This window comes from Haliotis cracherodii, unplaced genomic scaffold (genome assembly GCF_022045235.1).
Source record: "Haliotis cracherodii isolate W230 unplaced genomic scaffold, xgHalCrac1.p SCAF_11, whole genome shotgun sequence".
Taxonomy (NCBI): domain Eukaryota; kingdom Metazoa; phylum Mollusca; class Gastropoda; order Lepetellida; family Haliotidae; genus Haliotis; species Haliotis cracherodii.
In genome coordinates this window covers 22,283,972-22,301,859 of record NW_027266266.1, presented here as the reverse complement: position 1 = coordinate 22,301,859, position 17,888 = coordinate 22,283,972, and the positions used below count along the sequence as shown (strand labels likewise).

The following is a 17,888-nucleotide window of genomic DNA, read 5'->3' as shown; positions in this document are numbered from 1 at the left end:
GATCGTGGGTTTGAATCCTAAAATAGTCCCGATACTGATTCTTGTTAATATTCCAGGAGGAAAAGAAAACTGCTCACCAAGTCATGTGCACTAAGCACTTCTTATGTATGCGGAGGCATATGGTCACGTGATCAAATGCGCAACATTAAGAGTTGCTTCCCTTCCCTTACTAGCAAGCATTCGAATGTCGAGGGCTCGAATCCATGATTCGTCTCGATTCAGATCGTCGACAGTTCGTTAATGTCACCAAGGTCGGAGGCGGCTTTTAAAAAGTCGGGGGGCACATAATTCCCGAAGCGCATTTAACATGCTATTTGGGTTGATTTTCTTAGTCTATGAAAACATTTCTTTTAAATAACTATAATTATTTTAGTTCAAAAGAACCTTTCCTCTTCTGCTGTTTGTTGAGTCAATTAAAGTAGATTTGGTTTAGTTTAATCAAGACTTGCCAAGGCTTTTAGTAAAATATTCCACTGTCATGGCACAGGACTACACACAAACGGGATCGGGTGGTCAGGCTCGCTGACTTGGTTGATGCATGTCATCGTATCCCATTTGCGTGGATCGATCCTCATGATGTCAATGACTGGATTGTCTGGCTCAGACTCGATTATTTACAGACCGCCGTCATATAGCGCGGATATCCTCGGCCGCGTCATGCCAAAAAACGTTAACAGATAGTACTTGATACCTTGCCTGGCGCTCGTCATTAAGGGGCTAAAGCTAGAACTGGTCGGTTCGGAGTCAGTATACCGTGTCTGAATAGGGTATTCATGTTGAACTGTGGCATGGTATCTCAGTGGGCTAGTACTATAAAATCGGTATTCTGTCCGTTTGACTCCAAATGAAATGATCAATTACAAAATAACTAAACAATTGGGGAAAGTCTATTATGTGTCAATACGGTAAACGACAATGAATACTCTGTACTCGACTATATCCGCTGTTTGTCATTTTTATTCCCATCACTGGAGAAAGTTCTTTAAGACACTATCATGTGCTACGTGCACACGTTGACACCTTGAACGGAGGAACGGCGCAAACACGTACTGCACGTGCTACACAGTAATTGTCGTTGTTGACTGACAAGATGCGCTTCTCAGCTGATGTGAAACAGTTGATTTTTAAGGTGTATGGAACACCATTGTATGCCATTGATAAATACTTGAAACAAACTTCTAAAGCTCTTGGTATGTCTCCTGACAAGCTGAAAAATGTTATCTGTCAACAGGACTCGAAGCAGATGGCCGAAGCAGTGCGGGAACATATCAAAACCATGTTGGGTGGATAAATTAGAGAGTTTTCAGAAAAATCAAGTCAGACGTGCAATTAATCAATTTAACTTAATCAATTGTTAAACTGCATTCAGAAAATAAGTACATGTCACTAAGACTCACTTTTCACTAAGACAATACCTTGAAACATGATTTAATTGTGACAAAATACAAGCTATGGCAACGTTTGCATACATTTGGATACAGATACAGAAAGATAAGGATCTGACATCTTCTAACTATCAAGCAGAAACCTAGATGAAGGATATGAGCATGTTTTCCTTGATGAGACGTGGGTAAATTATGTGCCCCTCACATAGCCAGCACTCAGTGGGTACCCAGTGGGAACTGGAAGGAGTCTGGGAGAAAGTTACCAATGGGAAAGGTGAAAGACTTATCGTTCCCCATGCTGGTTGTGTTCGTCAGGGTGTTCTCCCAGGCCAAGGACAATAGGGACTAATACACAGAAATGAACGGCAAGGTACTTCTGGAGTAGGTGAACGTCACATTGGTCCCTACTGTGCCTGCTAAGACCCTTATTATCATGAACAATGCATCATATCACAAATTGCAGGATCCAGAAAACAAGGCCCTGTCTACAAGGAGTGTGACGTGGCCGCAACGGATGAATATGACCTTTGCTTTCAGGTCGGCAAAACCAGAGCTCAGTGAAATCATCAAATCTAACAAACCTGACCCCTCGTATATGGTTGACCATAACACCAGTGGTAAAGGTAGAAAGAAACATAGCAGCGAGATATAGTCAAGCTTCTGGTCAAGTGGTGGGCTAAAGCAAGTGACTGTCGTGACACAAGCTATTCGGACGACGAGGGCTGTGACATTAAAATTATCACGAGACGAACCCTCTTATGCTGCCATTCCCTGTACCGTTGTGTAGCACGTGCAGTACGTGTTTGCGCTGTTGGGTACGGGGTATTTATTGCCGTGTGCCATATTGACATTTAATATACTATTCCCGATTTTGAGTTGTTGTGCAATTCATCGTCCTCATTTGGAGCCAAACGGACTGTTGTACACGTAGCCACACTCGCACGCACGCACGCAACAACGCACGCGCGCCTGCACGTCACGATATAAGTGCAATAATCTTGAACGCGACGTTAAAGCCCATTTTACCACCACCACCACTGCCTCCCTCTCGCCCTCTCTCCCACTCTCCCACTCACTCACTCACTCACTCACTCACTGAAAATCAAATGGTTGTCCCCTAACTGTATGATATGCGAGACAAAAACATTGGTCCGGCTTGTTCGAGTGCGCGTGAGCGTTGCACTCGCACGAACCTAATATATTCCCATGTGCCACAATGCCCGTGCTTGTCTTAATTAACAGAACCTAGTTCAATTTAATTTAACAGAATAGGAATCTAATATATCCCGTATTTTTTTACATTGAGAAAACACAGTATCGAATGTCTGTCATTGTCACGACGGAACAACAGAATAAACACGTACTGCACGCGCGTCAACTGTTCGAAATCATATCATTATCATCACAAAGCAAAGCGCGTGCTGCACGCGTATTCACACACGTTGTCACCATTCACGCGCAGTCTCGTGTCAGCTGTTACTCAGTGTTTGATGCTGTCGGTGAAAAAGAAGAGATGATATTAAATTCAAATTGTCGTCATTAATGTTACCAGCGTCAAAAGAAATATTTACAGAGCATAGCAGGGCAACAGAAGTACAGTGTAGATGTTTTAATAAATCATTTTGATAACAAAAAAAGATGAGACATCTTGTCAATTTCATTATGCACGTGCACATATGGGGCGCACGTGTGATTGTGTTTCTAGGCTCCTATTGTGCAATGTCCATAATTATCACGCGCACATCTATGAGTGAATTCAATATTCTTTGAGGACTTACCAAATAACTAGTTCGCACGTGTCAATGGTTGGTGATAGTGAAATATTGACTGTATGAAGTTGTGGCTGTTCGCCCCGATTATGATTCTAGGTTTTTCAGCACCATATCCGTGCTCGTGGGTTTCACCGAAGCGGTAAACGTCTGAGACCTGAGTCACTTCGGGCTTTCTTCCCACATTAAGCTGACACACCGTGATATAACTGGAATAATGTTAAAATGCGGTGTTAAACCCAACTCACCCACTCACTAATATTTAGGGAACTCGGCTTTGATCTCACAAAATATAAAGAACATTCCGGGCAGTAAGTTTTCAAGACAAGTCTCATGATATAGGTGCAAGGACGATTTAACATTGTGTCAGAGTAAAGGAAGAACGGGATATATACCTTATCAGACTGTATTAGTAATCTAATGATCTATGGAAAAACAGACAACAGATCAAACAATAATTCATTGTCTTCTTCAGGTCCCAACTGTTTATAGTGTCGGAAAATCCGTGGTACTCTTTTATGCAGGAAGTCGTGATGTACATGTAGTTGACGCCAGTCGTGGTGCAGTTCTTGGCTGTCGTGGCACAATTGCAAGCCGTCGTGATGTAGTTGCAATGCATCGTGGTGTAGTTGCATACGGTCATTGTGGAGTTACAGAACGTCATGATGATGTTACAGACTGTCGCGGCGTAGTTGACGTCAGTCGTGGTGCAGTTCTTGGCTGCCATGGCACAGTTGCAAGCCGCCGTGATGTAGTTGCAATGCATCGTGGTGTAGTTGCATACGGTCATTGTGGAGTTACAGACCATCGTGGTTTAGTTGTAGTTCGTCGCGGTGTAGTTGACGTCAGTCGTGGTGCAGTTCTTGGCTTCCATGGCACAGTTGCAAGCCGTCGTGATGTAGTTGCAATTCATCGTGGTGTAGTTGCATACGGTCATTATGGAGTTACAGAACGTCATTATGACGTTACAGACCATCGTGGTTCAGTTGCAATCCGTCGCGGCGTAGTTGACGTCAGTCGTGGTGCAGTTGCAGACTGCGTGGTGTAGTTGCAGACCGTCATGATGTAGTTACTGGCCGTCGTGGTGCAGCTGTAGTACGTCGTGGGGAAGTTGACATCAGTTGTGGTTCAGGGAAACACCCCATTTCAGTAAATCCATTTGAACTCGCTCCCATTGGTCAACTCCTCCCACGGACAAGAACTACGTCTTCTGAAGCGGTCTCCGAGAAGACATCCCCGCCAACAAATAGCCCAGGGATGAATGATTAATAAACCGAGGACCCAAGTTGCAAGCCGTCATGATGTAGTTGCAATCCATCGTGATGTAGTTGCATACGGTAATTATAGAGTTACATAACGTCGTGATGTTGTGACAGACCATCGTGGTTCAGTTGTAGTCCGTCGAGGTGTACTGACAGGCGGCTGTCGTGGTGGTGTTGACGTCAGTCGTGATGCAGTTGCCGACCGACAAAATGTTGCTCAACACCTTCATGGTGTACTTACTGGCCGTCGTGGTGTAGTTGCAGGCCGTCTTGTAGTTGCAGGCCGACGTGGTGCAGCTGACGTCAGTCATGGTTCAAGGAAAGACGTGGGCACGGGTGCCCCAGTCGTCTAAGGCGCCGCGATTCGCTGTGCAGAGTTGCGTCCCTTGGGCACGCCAGAAACCTATGATTGTGGGTTCGAATCCCGGTTCGCCCCGATTATGTTTCTAGGTTTGTCAGCACCATACCCGTGCTCGTGGGTTTCACCGAAGTGGTAAACGTCTGAGACCTGCATCACTTCGGGCTTTCCTCCCACATAAAGCTGACACGCCGCGATATAACTGGAATTCTGTTAAAAGCGGCGTTAAACCCAACTCACTCACTCACTCAAGGAAAGACCCAATTTTAGTTAAAATCCATTTGAACACATTCTCTTTGGTCGACCCCTTCCACCACATACAAGAAGTACGTCTTTTTAGCGATCTCCGAGAAAATCTCCAACAAATGGCCCAGGGACGAGTGATTGATAAACCGAGGACCCAAGTTCGATTCCCCTCATTGGTACAGTTGTAAAAGCCCATCCTCCTGTCCAGATTATGGCAACACCTCGTTTTCAGTGCTAAATTATTTCATAAGCTAACCAAATTGTCCCTTAGACTGTGTCCCGAAATGAATAAACAATCTCTTTGAGGCGGACCTAGACGGACAGGTGTCCTATATTTTAACAAGAGGGCATACCTCATCTGTCACACGGTTTTTGTTGTATAAGAAAGTTGGGGGGTTTTCAGTTGAACTTGACAAATGTCGTTGTCGCCTTCTTCGGCAAACGGGAACTGTTTTCGACGGATATGAATTTTTTTAACAAGAATGATGAAATTTAGTGCATGTCGTTGCTGTTTTAACCTGCTCCTTGCTTTTGAATAAATATATCTTTAAAAACCTTTTAACTGTTGTTCCCTCGAAATAATTTTACACTCTGATGTTACTGTTCACGATCTCAAATGAGGTCAAAGGTTGGTGGCGTACATTCATTTTTTTGCAGAGGTATAGCCCTTGCTCCATGCTTTTCAGTTTAGTGCACACTGCGCTCTTAATTCTTTATTCTGGTTTCTTTCATTCTTTCTTATCTGTTTTCATTTTGCTCTTTTACACAATACAGATTGACTGAAACAGATGAGAAGATGTGTCAGTGCTTAACAAAAAAAACAGTTGCATGTCTATACGTTTTAAACGATAATTAACTTAAAGAGAACTAGGCTCACATTTGAACTTCATGGGCAAGTATGATAAGGCGAGCTTCTACAGATGAACTAACACACACACGGTGAAACAATTATCAGTTCTACACAGCAGAGAATAACTTAAAGTTTAGCATAATATATGTAATGTAACATTGCATTTACTTTAATAGCTTGAGGCTTGGTGTGAAATTGTTAAACTGGCTTACCATTGTTTTAGACAATACATTTTGACTTGGTGACTTGGTGTCTTGGACATATGCCTTCTCAGACCACATGGCTTGGAAACCTGACTCCAGAGCATTTACCTCTCCTTGTTATATATTTGGAAGGGTAGCTTAAGACCAGTTAATACAACTTTTAGAACTTTAAACGAAAAGGGAATATTACAAATTGCAAACTTAAAAGAAACGAAAAATGAATATACCCCTTTAGAAGCTAAATGAAAACTACAGGGGACATTGGCTCAGAAACTACTGAAGTTCCCTGAATGAAAGTTTTCATGCTTATGTAAGAGATACTTCTCAGGACTGAGTTCGAAAATCCAAATATTTTTTTGTGCGGGGTTATTGCCCTTGCTCATTGCTTTTCAACTTGAGGTCGAAAATTGATGGTGTACATTCATTTTTGTCAGAGGTATGGCCCTTGCTCCATGCTTTTCAGTTAAGTGCACACCGTGTAAAATGGGGACAACTTTTCACAGAAACTACTGACGTTGCAGACCCGTTAAGATCCGGGGTAGAATAGGTCTTCAGCAACCCATGCTTGCCGCAAAAGGCGACTATCGGGATCGGGTGGTCAGGCTCGCTGAATTGGTTGATGCATGTCATCGATCCCAGCTGCATGGATCGATGCTCATGTTGTCAATCACTGGATTGTCTGGTCCAGACTCGATTATTTACAGACCGCCGCCATATTGCTGGAATATTGCTGAGTGCGGCGTTAAACAACATACAAACAAACTAAACTGACTTTGCATGAATGAAAGTGTGCATACTTATGTAAGAGAAACTTGTCAAGACTGAGTTCGAAAATAAGTGCTGTAAATTATTTTTTACAGAGTTATGGCCCTTGATCCATGCTATTGTACTTGGTACATGGTGTCTACAAAGGGGACAAGTTTTCTCAGCTTATCTAAGAGCTACTTATCAAGATTAAGTAATATTTTACAGAAAAGGGACCTATTGTGTGTAGTAATTTCACATTTAATCAACTTTCTGACAACATAAAGCGGCCTTTTTAAGGCTTTATAGGATACAACTCAGTTATTGACATCATTAACAAATCAACGAGCCTGACCACGCGACCCATATGTGGTCTAGCCGTGTGATGACAGATATAGTGTCAAAAGTGCGCCTTGTGTTAAAAGCACGAAGCCGACATGACCCTCCGATCCGTTCAGTCGCCTCTTGCGACAAGCATAGTTGCTTGGGATCTAAATTCTTACCAGGAATTCCCACCAGTTTGAAAATATACTTCCCTATACCTGTATAGACTATTGTTTTATATGTGCACAGACCCCTGAAGATCCGGGGTAGAATAGGTCTTCAGCAACCCATGCCTGCGTAAAGGGCAACTTTGCTTGTCGTAAGACTAACGGGATCGGGTGGTCTGGCTCCCTAACGTTGTTGATGCATGTCATCGTATCCCAATTGGGTTGATGTATGCTCATGATATCAATCCCTGGATTGTCTTGCCCAGACTCGATTATTTACAGACCGCCGTCATATAGCTGGAATATTGTTAGTGCGGCGTTAAACGACAAACAAACAAACAAACAGTGTGTATGCATTATTCTATGCCAAAAAAGTCGTGTCGCGTATTTACTCAAACTGAAAAAGAAAATGAGTGTCAAGTGGACTTATGCGAAGTTGTCGCTGATTAGAGTTATATTTCTTAACGCCATAGGATCCGCTTGTCATTGTTCGAATCCGGCACAGATTATTAATAAATCTATTTCTCTTTGCCAGGGAGGCCAGTGGCATCCATATGTCACGGTGCCTGGATGTTCTGCTCGGCCAAGATCTTGAAAGGGAAACGAGCAACTTGCTTCCATGCTATCAAAGACGACGTGGAGAATGCTGGGTGAGACTTGTAAATCTTGTTGCCTTCGATCTACTATGGTGTTATAAGCTCACCTTACAGAAAGTGAAGTGTGCTTACTGTTCTTGTAAGTCGCTTACTCATTTTGTACACCCCCTTGTAAACACAACTCGTTTTGTTGAACCGGGGCCAGACGTCAAAATGGACTCTCCCCCCCACCTCCCACTCCTTGTAAACAGTCCTCGTTGTGTGCTCCTCACCCGTAAATGATACTTGTTTGTGCCCCCTCCTAAACAATAGTCCGTGTGTGCTACCCCTCGCAAACAATGGGCTGACCCTCATAAGCAATATGCTTCACCTTTTGCACCTTCCCTCGTAAACAATATTCGCTTTCCCCTTCCCGCGTGCACGAAATACCCGTTTTCTCCTTCCCTCATAAACAATACTCGTTTTCCCCTTCCCTCGTAAACAATACTCGTTTTCTCCTTCCCTCGTAAACAATACTTGTTTTCTCCTTCCCTCGTAAACAATACTCGTTTTCCCCTTCCCTCGTAAACAATACTCGTTTTCTCCTTCCCTCGTAAACAATACTCGTCTGTTCCTTCCCTCGTAAACAATACCCGTTTTCTCCTTCCCTCGTAAACAATACTCGTTTTCCCCTTCCCTCGTGCATGAAATACCCATTTTCTCCTTCCCTCGCAAACAATACTCGTTTTCTCCTTCCCTCGCAAACAATACTCGTTTTCTCCTTCCCTTGTAAACAATACTCGTTTTCCCCTTCCCTCGTAAACAATACTCGTTTTCTCCTTCCCTCGTGCATGAAATACCCATTTTCTCCTTCCCTCGCAAACAATACTCGTTTTCTCCTTCCCTCGCAAACAATACTCGTTTTCTCCTTCCCTCGTAAACAATACTCGTTTTCCCCTTCCCTCGTAAACAATACTCGTTTTCTCCTTCCCTCGTAAACAATACTCGTCTTGTCCTTCCCTCGTAAACAATACCCGTTTTCCCCTTCCCTCGTAAACAATACTCGCTTTCCCCTTCCCTCGTGCACGAAATACCCGTTTTCTCCTTCCCTCGTAAACAATACTCGTTTTCCCCTTCCCTCGTAAACAATACTTGCTTTCTCCTTCCCTCGTAAACAATACTCGCTTTCCCCTTCCTTCGTGCACGAAATACCCGTTTTCTCCTTCCCTCGTAAACAATACTGGTTTTCTCCTTCCCTCGTAAACAATACTCGCTTTCCCCTTCCCTCGTGCACGAAATACCCGTTTTCTCCTTCCCTCGTAAACAATACTCGTTTTCCCCTTCCCTCGTAAACAATACTCGCTTTCTCCTTCCCTCGTAAACAATACTCGCTTTCCCCTTCCCTCATGCACGAAATACCCGTTTTCTCCTTCCCTCGTAAACAATACCCGTTTTCTCCTTCCCTCGTAAACAATACTCGTTTTCTCCTTCCCTCGTAAACAATACTCGCTTTCCCCTTCCCTCGTGCACGAAATACCCTTTTTCCCCTTCGCTCGTAAACAATACCCGTTTTCTCCCTCCCTCGTAAACAATACTGGCTTTCCCCTTCCCTCGTGCACGAAATACCCGTTTTCTCCTTCCCTCGTAAACAATACCCGTTTTCTCCTTCCCTTGTAAACAATACTGGTTTTCTCCTTCCCTCGTAAACAATACTCGCTTTCCCCTTCCCTCGTGCACGAAATACCCGTTTTCTCCTTCCCTCGTAAACAATACTTGTTTTCCCCTTCCCTCGTAAACAATACTCGCTTTCTCCTTCCCTCGTAAACAATACTCGCTTTCCCCTTCCCTCGTGCACGAAATACCCGTTTTCTCCTTCCCTCGTAAACAATACCCGTTTTCTCCTTCCCTTGTAAACAATACTCGTTTTCTCCTTCCCTCGTAAACAATACTCGCTTTCCCCTTCCCTCGTGCACGAAATACCCTTTTTCCCCTTCCCTCGTAAACAATACCCGTTTTCTCCCTCCCTCGTAAACAATACTGGCTTTCCCCTTCCCTCGTGCACGAAATACCCGTTTTCCCCTTCCCTCGTAAACAATACCCGTTTTCTCCTTCCCTTGTAAACAATACTCGTTTTCTCCTTCCCTCGTAAACAATACTCGCTTTCCCCTTCCCTCGTGCACGAAATACCCTTTTTCCCCTTCCCTCGTAAACAATACCCGTTTTCTCCCTCCCTCGTAAACAATACTCGTTTTCTCCTTCCCTCGTAAACAATACTCGTGTTCTCCTTCCCTCGTAAACAATACTCGTTTTTTCCTTCCCTCGTACACAATACTCGTCTTCTCTTTCTCTCGTAAACAATACTCGTTGTATGACCCCCCCGCGCTCCCCCTCCCCCACCCCCTTTCCAATATTTCGTATTACCCCCTCTCCCGTAAACAATGTGCTCCCCTCAATACAGGTTTTGTTGAACGGGGACCTAACATTAAAATGTGGCATATTAATTCGTCTGTATTCCTCCCTCGTACCCAATCCTCAAAAATACACATTTCCACCTGCCGCGAATACGTATAGGAAGATACAAGAACAAGGACCCCAGAAGTTCACAAACGAGGTATATTTCATTTAGACTGACATACATACATACTTGTTCTCAGCTTTATAAGTCACGTCAGGGGTGTATCCAGGTGTAGTACAAAGTGTCTTGCTCTGTTCTAATGAAAGTTCATATTTAATATTTTGACATTTCACTTCATGAATGATGTATTACTCCGTGTCATCACAGTACAAGCTAAGGTCATAAATGTGTTCTGATAAGTTCTTTTCATCCCCGTGTTTCGTAACTGGAACGGCTGACATATACTGATGGAAATAAAAAAGGGAACACTTGGTTTTAGACACAGTAGAATGAGGTGAGGTGAAATGGGGTTTAACGTCGCGTCCAAGATTATTGCACTTACATAGCGACGTGCATGTACGTGTGTGTGTGTGTGGCTGCTTGTACTAGTCCGGACTGATGCCGATTTTTAGTGCTAGCTCACTGAGATACCATGCCGCAGTCTAACATGAATACCCCACTCAGACACAGTATACTGACTCCAAGCCGACCAGTCCTTGTTTTAGCCCCTTAATGCCGAGCGCCATACAGGGTAACAACAAGTACCATCTTTTAACGTTTGTTGGTATGAGGCGGTCGGGGATCGAACCCCGGACCTTCCGCTCTCCGGGCGGAGGCTCTACCACTAGACCACGGGGGCGGTCCACAGTCAAATGACATGCTGTCATGTTTTTCCAGCCTTGTCTACCAAATTAGCACACAGAAATATTCCAGCTATATGACGGCGGTCTGTAAATAATCGAGTCTGGGCCAAACAATCCAGTGATTGACATCAGGAGCATCGATTCACCCAATTGGTATACGATCACATGCTTCAACCAAGTCAGTGAGCCTGTCCACCCGATCACGTTAGTCGCCTTTTACGTCAGGCATAGTCGCCTTTTACGACAATCATAGGTTGCTGAAGGCCTATTGGTGGTTTAATCATTGGCTCAAACCGAAGACCTGGTTCGATTCCCAAAATGGGTAGAAAGTGTGAGCACCAACTGCTCATATCAATCACTGAATTGTCTTGTTCAAAGTCACCTATATTGCCCATTAACGTCTACAGCCATAGGTAATTATGTTTCTTAACTGACATAAACCTCTCTCCACTCACCACTTCACAAGCAATATGTGATTGAGGACCAGTCAGTACATACATGCATGAACCTTACACCAGTGTAACGGCACAGCCCTAACTAAGCTTTATGTCCAAGCTATGTGTTATTGTATTGCTATGACATGTGTATGTTTCATAATGTCCATTCAAACTATAAATGGCATATATGCTGTTTAAGTCGACCAGTTGTGCAGACCCGGATATACTATCTCGAGTGTTTACTCTTCAGTCATTAGAACATTATGTTGAGTCTTGGGCCAGTTGTTCCTTTAAGGAGGTAACATTAGACACGGTCAAAGCACTCAAAGTGGAGATGATACGTGTTCCCGTCAGCTGGAATTTATGTTTAATGGTTTGTAGCACGCGAGCCCCGAGATACATTACACGCTAAACGTTACAAGGTGATGTAAAATGGGGTTTAACGTCGCACATATTCAGTGTACAAGACCGGACTGATGCCGATTTTATAGTGCTAGCCCACTGAGATCCCATGCCGCAGTTGAACATGAATAACTCAATCAGACAGTATACTCCGAGCCGACCAGTCATTGTTTATTCCCTTAATGCCGAGCGTCAGACAGGGAAAAAACAAGTACCATCTTTGGTATGACGCGGCCTGTGATCTAATCTAATCGCTGGATTGTCTGGTCCGGACTCGATTATTTACAGACCGCCGTCGTAAGCTGGAATATTGCTGAGTGCGGCGTTAAACAACATACAAGCAAAGCAAAGGTGTGCAATTTTAATTTTATTGCTGAAATAAAATCTTGTGATGATCCACGCTTTGAAGTGTAAGTTCACATTTACCGTCGCATCAGCACTGGTCAGTCATACACATTGTAATAACATTGAAAGCCATGATAATCATGATAATAATCAACTTAAGATAACGCAGCGTAACGCATGGTTTGACGGAACCACCTATTCTTGTAGCTTTCGTGTCTGGTTGGTCTTTGCGTCTCACTCAACAATATTCTAGCTGTATGACTGTTGATAATCGAGACCAGACCAGAAATTCTAGTGATTGACACTATGAGCTTCGATTTACGGAATTTGGATACCATGACATGCAATCAACTAAGCCGAGCCTGACCCGGTCCATGTGGTCGCCTCTTTCGGCAAGCATGGGTTTCTGGGGACAGATGTTCTTTCCCGGAGTCGCCACTGGGCTCTTGAAGGTTTCACCAAGGGACAAACCTCAACCCCTCCTCGTGACAGACCTTGAAGTAACTGACCGCATCCGTGGACGCGACGCTAAACCCCATTTCACCTCACCACCTTGAATTAACTGCGATGCCTCAACCAAATGACCGTAAATCAAACTCACTAACAAGTGGTCATGTCCTCTCACGGCTCTCTGCGATTAAATCAGTCGTATGACATGAGAAGACATGGAAATCTTTACAATACATTCTGCATGTCCTGTCTGTCATTTCAGCGCTGTGTACGAGGACTCACCAGTTGTGGTTGATGGGAATTTAATCACCTCGAGAATACCACAGGACCTCCCTGACTTCTGCAAGGCAATTCTGCAACAGCTCAGCAGTGAATAAATTTCACTAACATTTAGTGCGGGATGATGAAAATGGATGTATTGAAGCACATACATGTTTCCCAGATAATGTTTCTTTGCCAATTAATATATTCACAATTAATTACTTTTTCATGATTTTTCTATCAACATCTTCTATCGCAAATATCATTACGGACATGTCATGTTGATTTAAGATCGCGCTTAAAATATATATTAAAGGCGAATGACAAGGAAATGATTCATGACTTCGTTATAATTTAAATAATTGTGTAAACGTGATTTGTGATTCTGCATACAATATCTTTTTTTTTTTTTGCTTGACACTAATAAAGGGGAAAAAATCAACACGTTTGATCAAAATGCCTTTCTTTCTTAACACAGAAATGACCCTACATGTGTACTTACGTTAAAAATTGTTTCATGTTATTTGTTTATCTTCATGTGTTGCCAAAGTCTGCAATTTTCTTATATATTATAGCGGTCTGTAAGTAAATGAGTCAGGGCCAAAGAAACAAGAGGTTGATGTTGTGAGCATCGTCCCAAACACTTGACCAAGGCAATAAACCTGACCAACTGATCCAGTTTAGTCGCCAAGCAATAAAGTGCTGGGGACATATTCTACCCAGGACCCGGATTATGACCTTTTGTGTCATGTCAGATGCACATGAAGGGCATTTGTGTGACTGTTTAACAACGTACATGGTCACATATGGTCAGTAGGGGGACACGGGAAAGGCGCCGCGATTCGCTGTGCAGAGTTAAGTCCCTTGGGCACGCCAGAAACCTATGATTGTGGGTTCGAATCCTGGTTCATCCCGATTATGTTTCTAGGTTTGGCAGCGCCATACTCGTGTGTTTCATCGAACTGGTACATGTCTGAGACCTGCATCACTTCGGGCTTTCCTCCCACATTAAGCTGACACGCCATGATATAACTGGAATACTGTTAAAAGCGGCGTTAAACTCACTGTGGTCAGTAGCTGCAATGGCAGACTAATCTACCCACTCAAATAATACCCGATGGTATCGTGTTTTGTGGTAAAGTTTCTTGAAACAAATTGTCATTTGCTATGAAATTAAAATCATTTATACTGATGCGCCTTGTCTACTTTTTCAGTCAAATTTGTAACGGTCTATATAGGTTTATTTTACTTATGTTGAACCTGCGCAAACATACACATCTGCGCCAAATGAAGTACCTGTAAAGGCAACATGAAGAAAGAAACTTAAACGTGTACATCTACACTGTACGTGCCATTTGTTTATAGTTTATACCATAACATGCAACCGTGGTCTAATGGTAAAGCGTCCGCCTGCTTCATTCCAAAAGACGTTAAACGATTGTACTTGTTGTGACCCAGTCGGCATTAAGGGGCTAAAACAAGGTCGGCTTGGAGTCAGTATACATTATACGGGCTATAACAAGCAGACACACACGGCATGGCATGGTACCTCAATGGGCTAGCACTATAAAATCCACACACACACACACACACACACACACACACACACACACACACACACACACACACACACACACACACACACACACACACACACACACACACACATTCACCTCACCTCACCATAACAACCATCATCCGCGGGACTTTGGCATTCAGCGCGCATACATTCATGTGTCCGTACACAAAAAATAAGGGCCAGTCATCGAACTAAGATCAACGCCTGTAGGTATTGTCTTTCATGTGTTGAACAATGAGATTGTCTAAAGGAACTTTGACATCTGTGGTGCAATATGGGAATTCAAAAAACTCAACGTAACTTGTCATGTGGGAAGTGAACACTCTGTAACTCATTTTTGTAAGATGTGATCACAGTAACTTGTCATGTAGGAATTGGGCACAACATAACTTGTCATGTAGAAAGTGAACACTATGTAACTCATTTTTAAAGTTGTGAACACATCGAAAAATGTCATGTAGAAATTGAACACTCTGTTACTCATTTTTAAAGATGTTAACATATAGTAACTTGTCATGTAGGAATTGAACACTCTGAAACTCATTTTTAAGATGTTAACACGTGTAGCTTGTTATGCATGAATTGAACACTGTAACTCAATTTTTAATATATGAACACGTGTAATTTGTTATGCAGGAATTGAACACTCTGTAACTCATTTTGTAAGATGTCAACACGTGTAACTTGTTATGCAGGAATTGAACACTCTGTTGCTCATTTTTTTAAGATGTGAACACAGTAACGTGTCTCAAAGAAAATGAAAAGAATGTAAATTGTTAATATGGAGGAACATAACTTGTTATGTAGGAAATGAACACAACGCAACTCATCTTTTTAGAAGTGAACACAAAGTAACTTGTCAGAAAGAAAATGAAAACAACGGAACTTGATATAAAGACAAATGAACACTCGTCATACGGGAAATAAGTACAACATAACTTGTTAAATGAGATACTGACACTGCGTACCTTATCAGATACAAAAGAAACACTACTTCATGACAAGTCAAATGGTTTCTTTACTGAACCTTGGGACATTAGTCATTATTGAGAACTTATATTTCAAAATTGTTATATTTTTAGTTGCTGAATCGTAACCCAAAAAATTAAAATAGCGCCTATAGGTGGATTTGGTACCTACAATATGAACGGAAATGGTGTTCAAATGCCTTGACATATTTAACCTCATACTGTACTCGTAATACACTAAATGAAAGATTTATGTATCTTTTATGGGTCCTAAAGGTGCATGTTGGAATCCCTCCGATGACAGTTTGTGAAGCTCGTGGACGTACAAACCCTGTCGGCTTAACGTTTTAAACAAAGAACTTTTATACACGTTTTTTTATGTCAAGTATAAACAGAAAATATAACATTAAGATCATTTTTGTCACCACGCGACACTCATGACGAAGCGAATTTTCTATAATTTACATTTGTACCTCAAAGCACCGAAAAAGACCTGCCCTGATGTTCTATGTGGGGCAGTTAATGGCAGACCTAAAGCTTCTGAAATGATATTGCACTCGAAAATAGCATTGCCCTTGGAAGACATGAAAATTAGACTGAAATTGTCTCTTACCGACTTAATATGTAAAGTTACATTTAACGTCATTGTACAATTGGTATAAAAGTGCACTGTCAGATAGTTGTGACCCTGTTTCTCCAAGCGAACACCCTTACTGTACGATAGAGTGTCTGCCCGGAGAGCGGAAGGTCGGTGGTTCGATACCCTGGTTTAGACAGTAAAATATGGTACTTGTTACTCTGTATGGCGCTTGAACAAGCCGGCACAGAGTCAGTATACTGAGAGGGGTATCCATGTTAAACTGCGTCATGTCATTTCATTGGCCTAGCATTATTAAATCGGCATAGTGAGTCAGTTGGGTTTAGCGCCGCTTTTAACAGTATTCCAGTTATATCACGGCGTGTCAGCTTTATGTGGGAGGAAACCCGAAGTGATGCAGGTATGAGACGTTTACCACTTCTGTGAAACCCACGAGCACGGGTATGGTGCTGACAAACCTAGAAACATAATCGGGGCGAACCGGGATTCGAACCCACAATCATAGGTTTCTGGCGTGCCCAAGGGACTTAACTCCACACAGCGAATCGCGGCGCCTGAGACGACTGGGCCACCCGTGCCCCCTTAAATCGGCATAGGACAGGACTAGTACAGGCAGTCACGCGCACGCACGCACACTCACACGAACACACACGCATGCACATACACACGCACACGCACACACACATGCATGTCGCTGTATGATTCGATAATCTTGAACGCGACGTTAAACCCCATTTCACCTCACCCATACTTGAACAAAATCGAGGACAGTCGTAGACATCTTTATGGAACAGGGCATTGTCCATGTTGTTGATGCGACGCTATTATGTCACTAATGCGTGTATTGAATGCTAAAACCGACTTCCAGAATAGTGTCTCTGTCACTCTGCGACGTAATTTAACCACGATGGGAACATTGTGATCGTGCATGTAATGTAAGGTCACTGTTGGCATTGCTATATCTGGTCTTAGTTATAGGTACATAGATATATTCGTTTGTGTTTGCTGTTCTATGTGGCACTCAACAATATGCCCGCTATATGACGGCGGTCTGTAAATAATCGAGTCAGGATCAGACAATCCAGCGATTATTATCATGCGTATTGAGCTACACAGTCGGGACATTCATTAACCAAGGTCGTGAGTCTGGCCACCCGATCCCGTTAGTTCCCTCACATGGAGGATCACTTGGTGCCTACAACGAAACAGTTTAAGGTTATTGTTCCTAAGCATGAAAACTAGACGTAAGCATATTGCATCGTAGCTTCTGTCGTGACGTCGTGTACTCTCGCTAGTGCAGGAAATAGTCATCAGTTTCGCGAAGACATGGTGTCATCGTGAATTTACAAGGATTTCTATTTTTGTTAGTTTGTTCATAAATGCTTCTTGTGTGTTTGTTTACACGCGAGAGCAACTTCAGTATGGCTCATCCGAGCGTATAACGTAATTTGTACTTTTCTCTGTCACTGATCAAAACAAAGGCACATTGAAAATCTGTAAAATAAAATTCATCCAATTAACCGTTTAGGCTGACTGCTTCCGTAGTCTAGTGGATAGACCCTCTGCCAGGAGAGTGGAATAAGGGAATAATAAAATAGTACATGTGTCTGACAGGGGTATTCATTAGGGTTGTCACGATAAACTGAAATATCGATATATTGCTATTGGTAAGCACTTGAGTCAATTAATCGATTGTTAAATAAGTTT

General features: G+C 42.8%; 1 protein-coding gene across 1 annotated transcript in view; it reads left to right on the top strand.

Moving 5' to 3' along the window:
• Positions 1–14,222, top strand: part of LOC139455574 (putative cysteine protease YraA) — a 66,532-nt gene extending 52,310 nt beyond the window's left edge. Inside the window, exons 4-5 of the mRNA XM_071237125.1 lie at positions 7,844–7,958; positions 13,038–14,222. Coding sequence (XP_071093226.1) covers positions 7,844–7,958; positions 13,038–13,152 — 230 coding nt within the window. The 3' untranslated portion in view covers positions 13,153–14,222. The remainder of the gene's footprint in view (positions 1–7,843; positions 7,959–13,037) is intronic.
• The last annotated feature ends 3,666 nt before the right edge of the window (positions 14,223–17,888 follow it).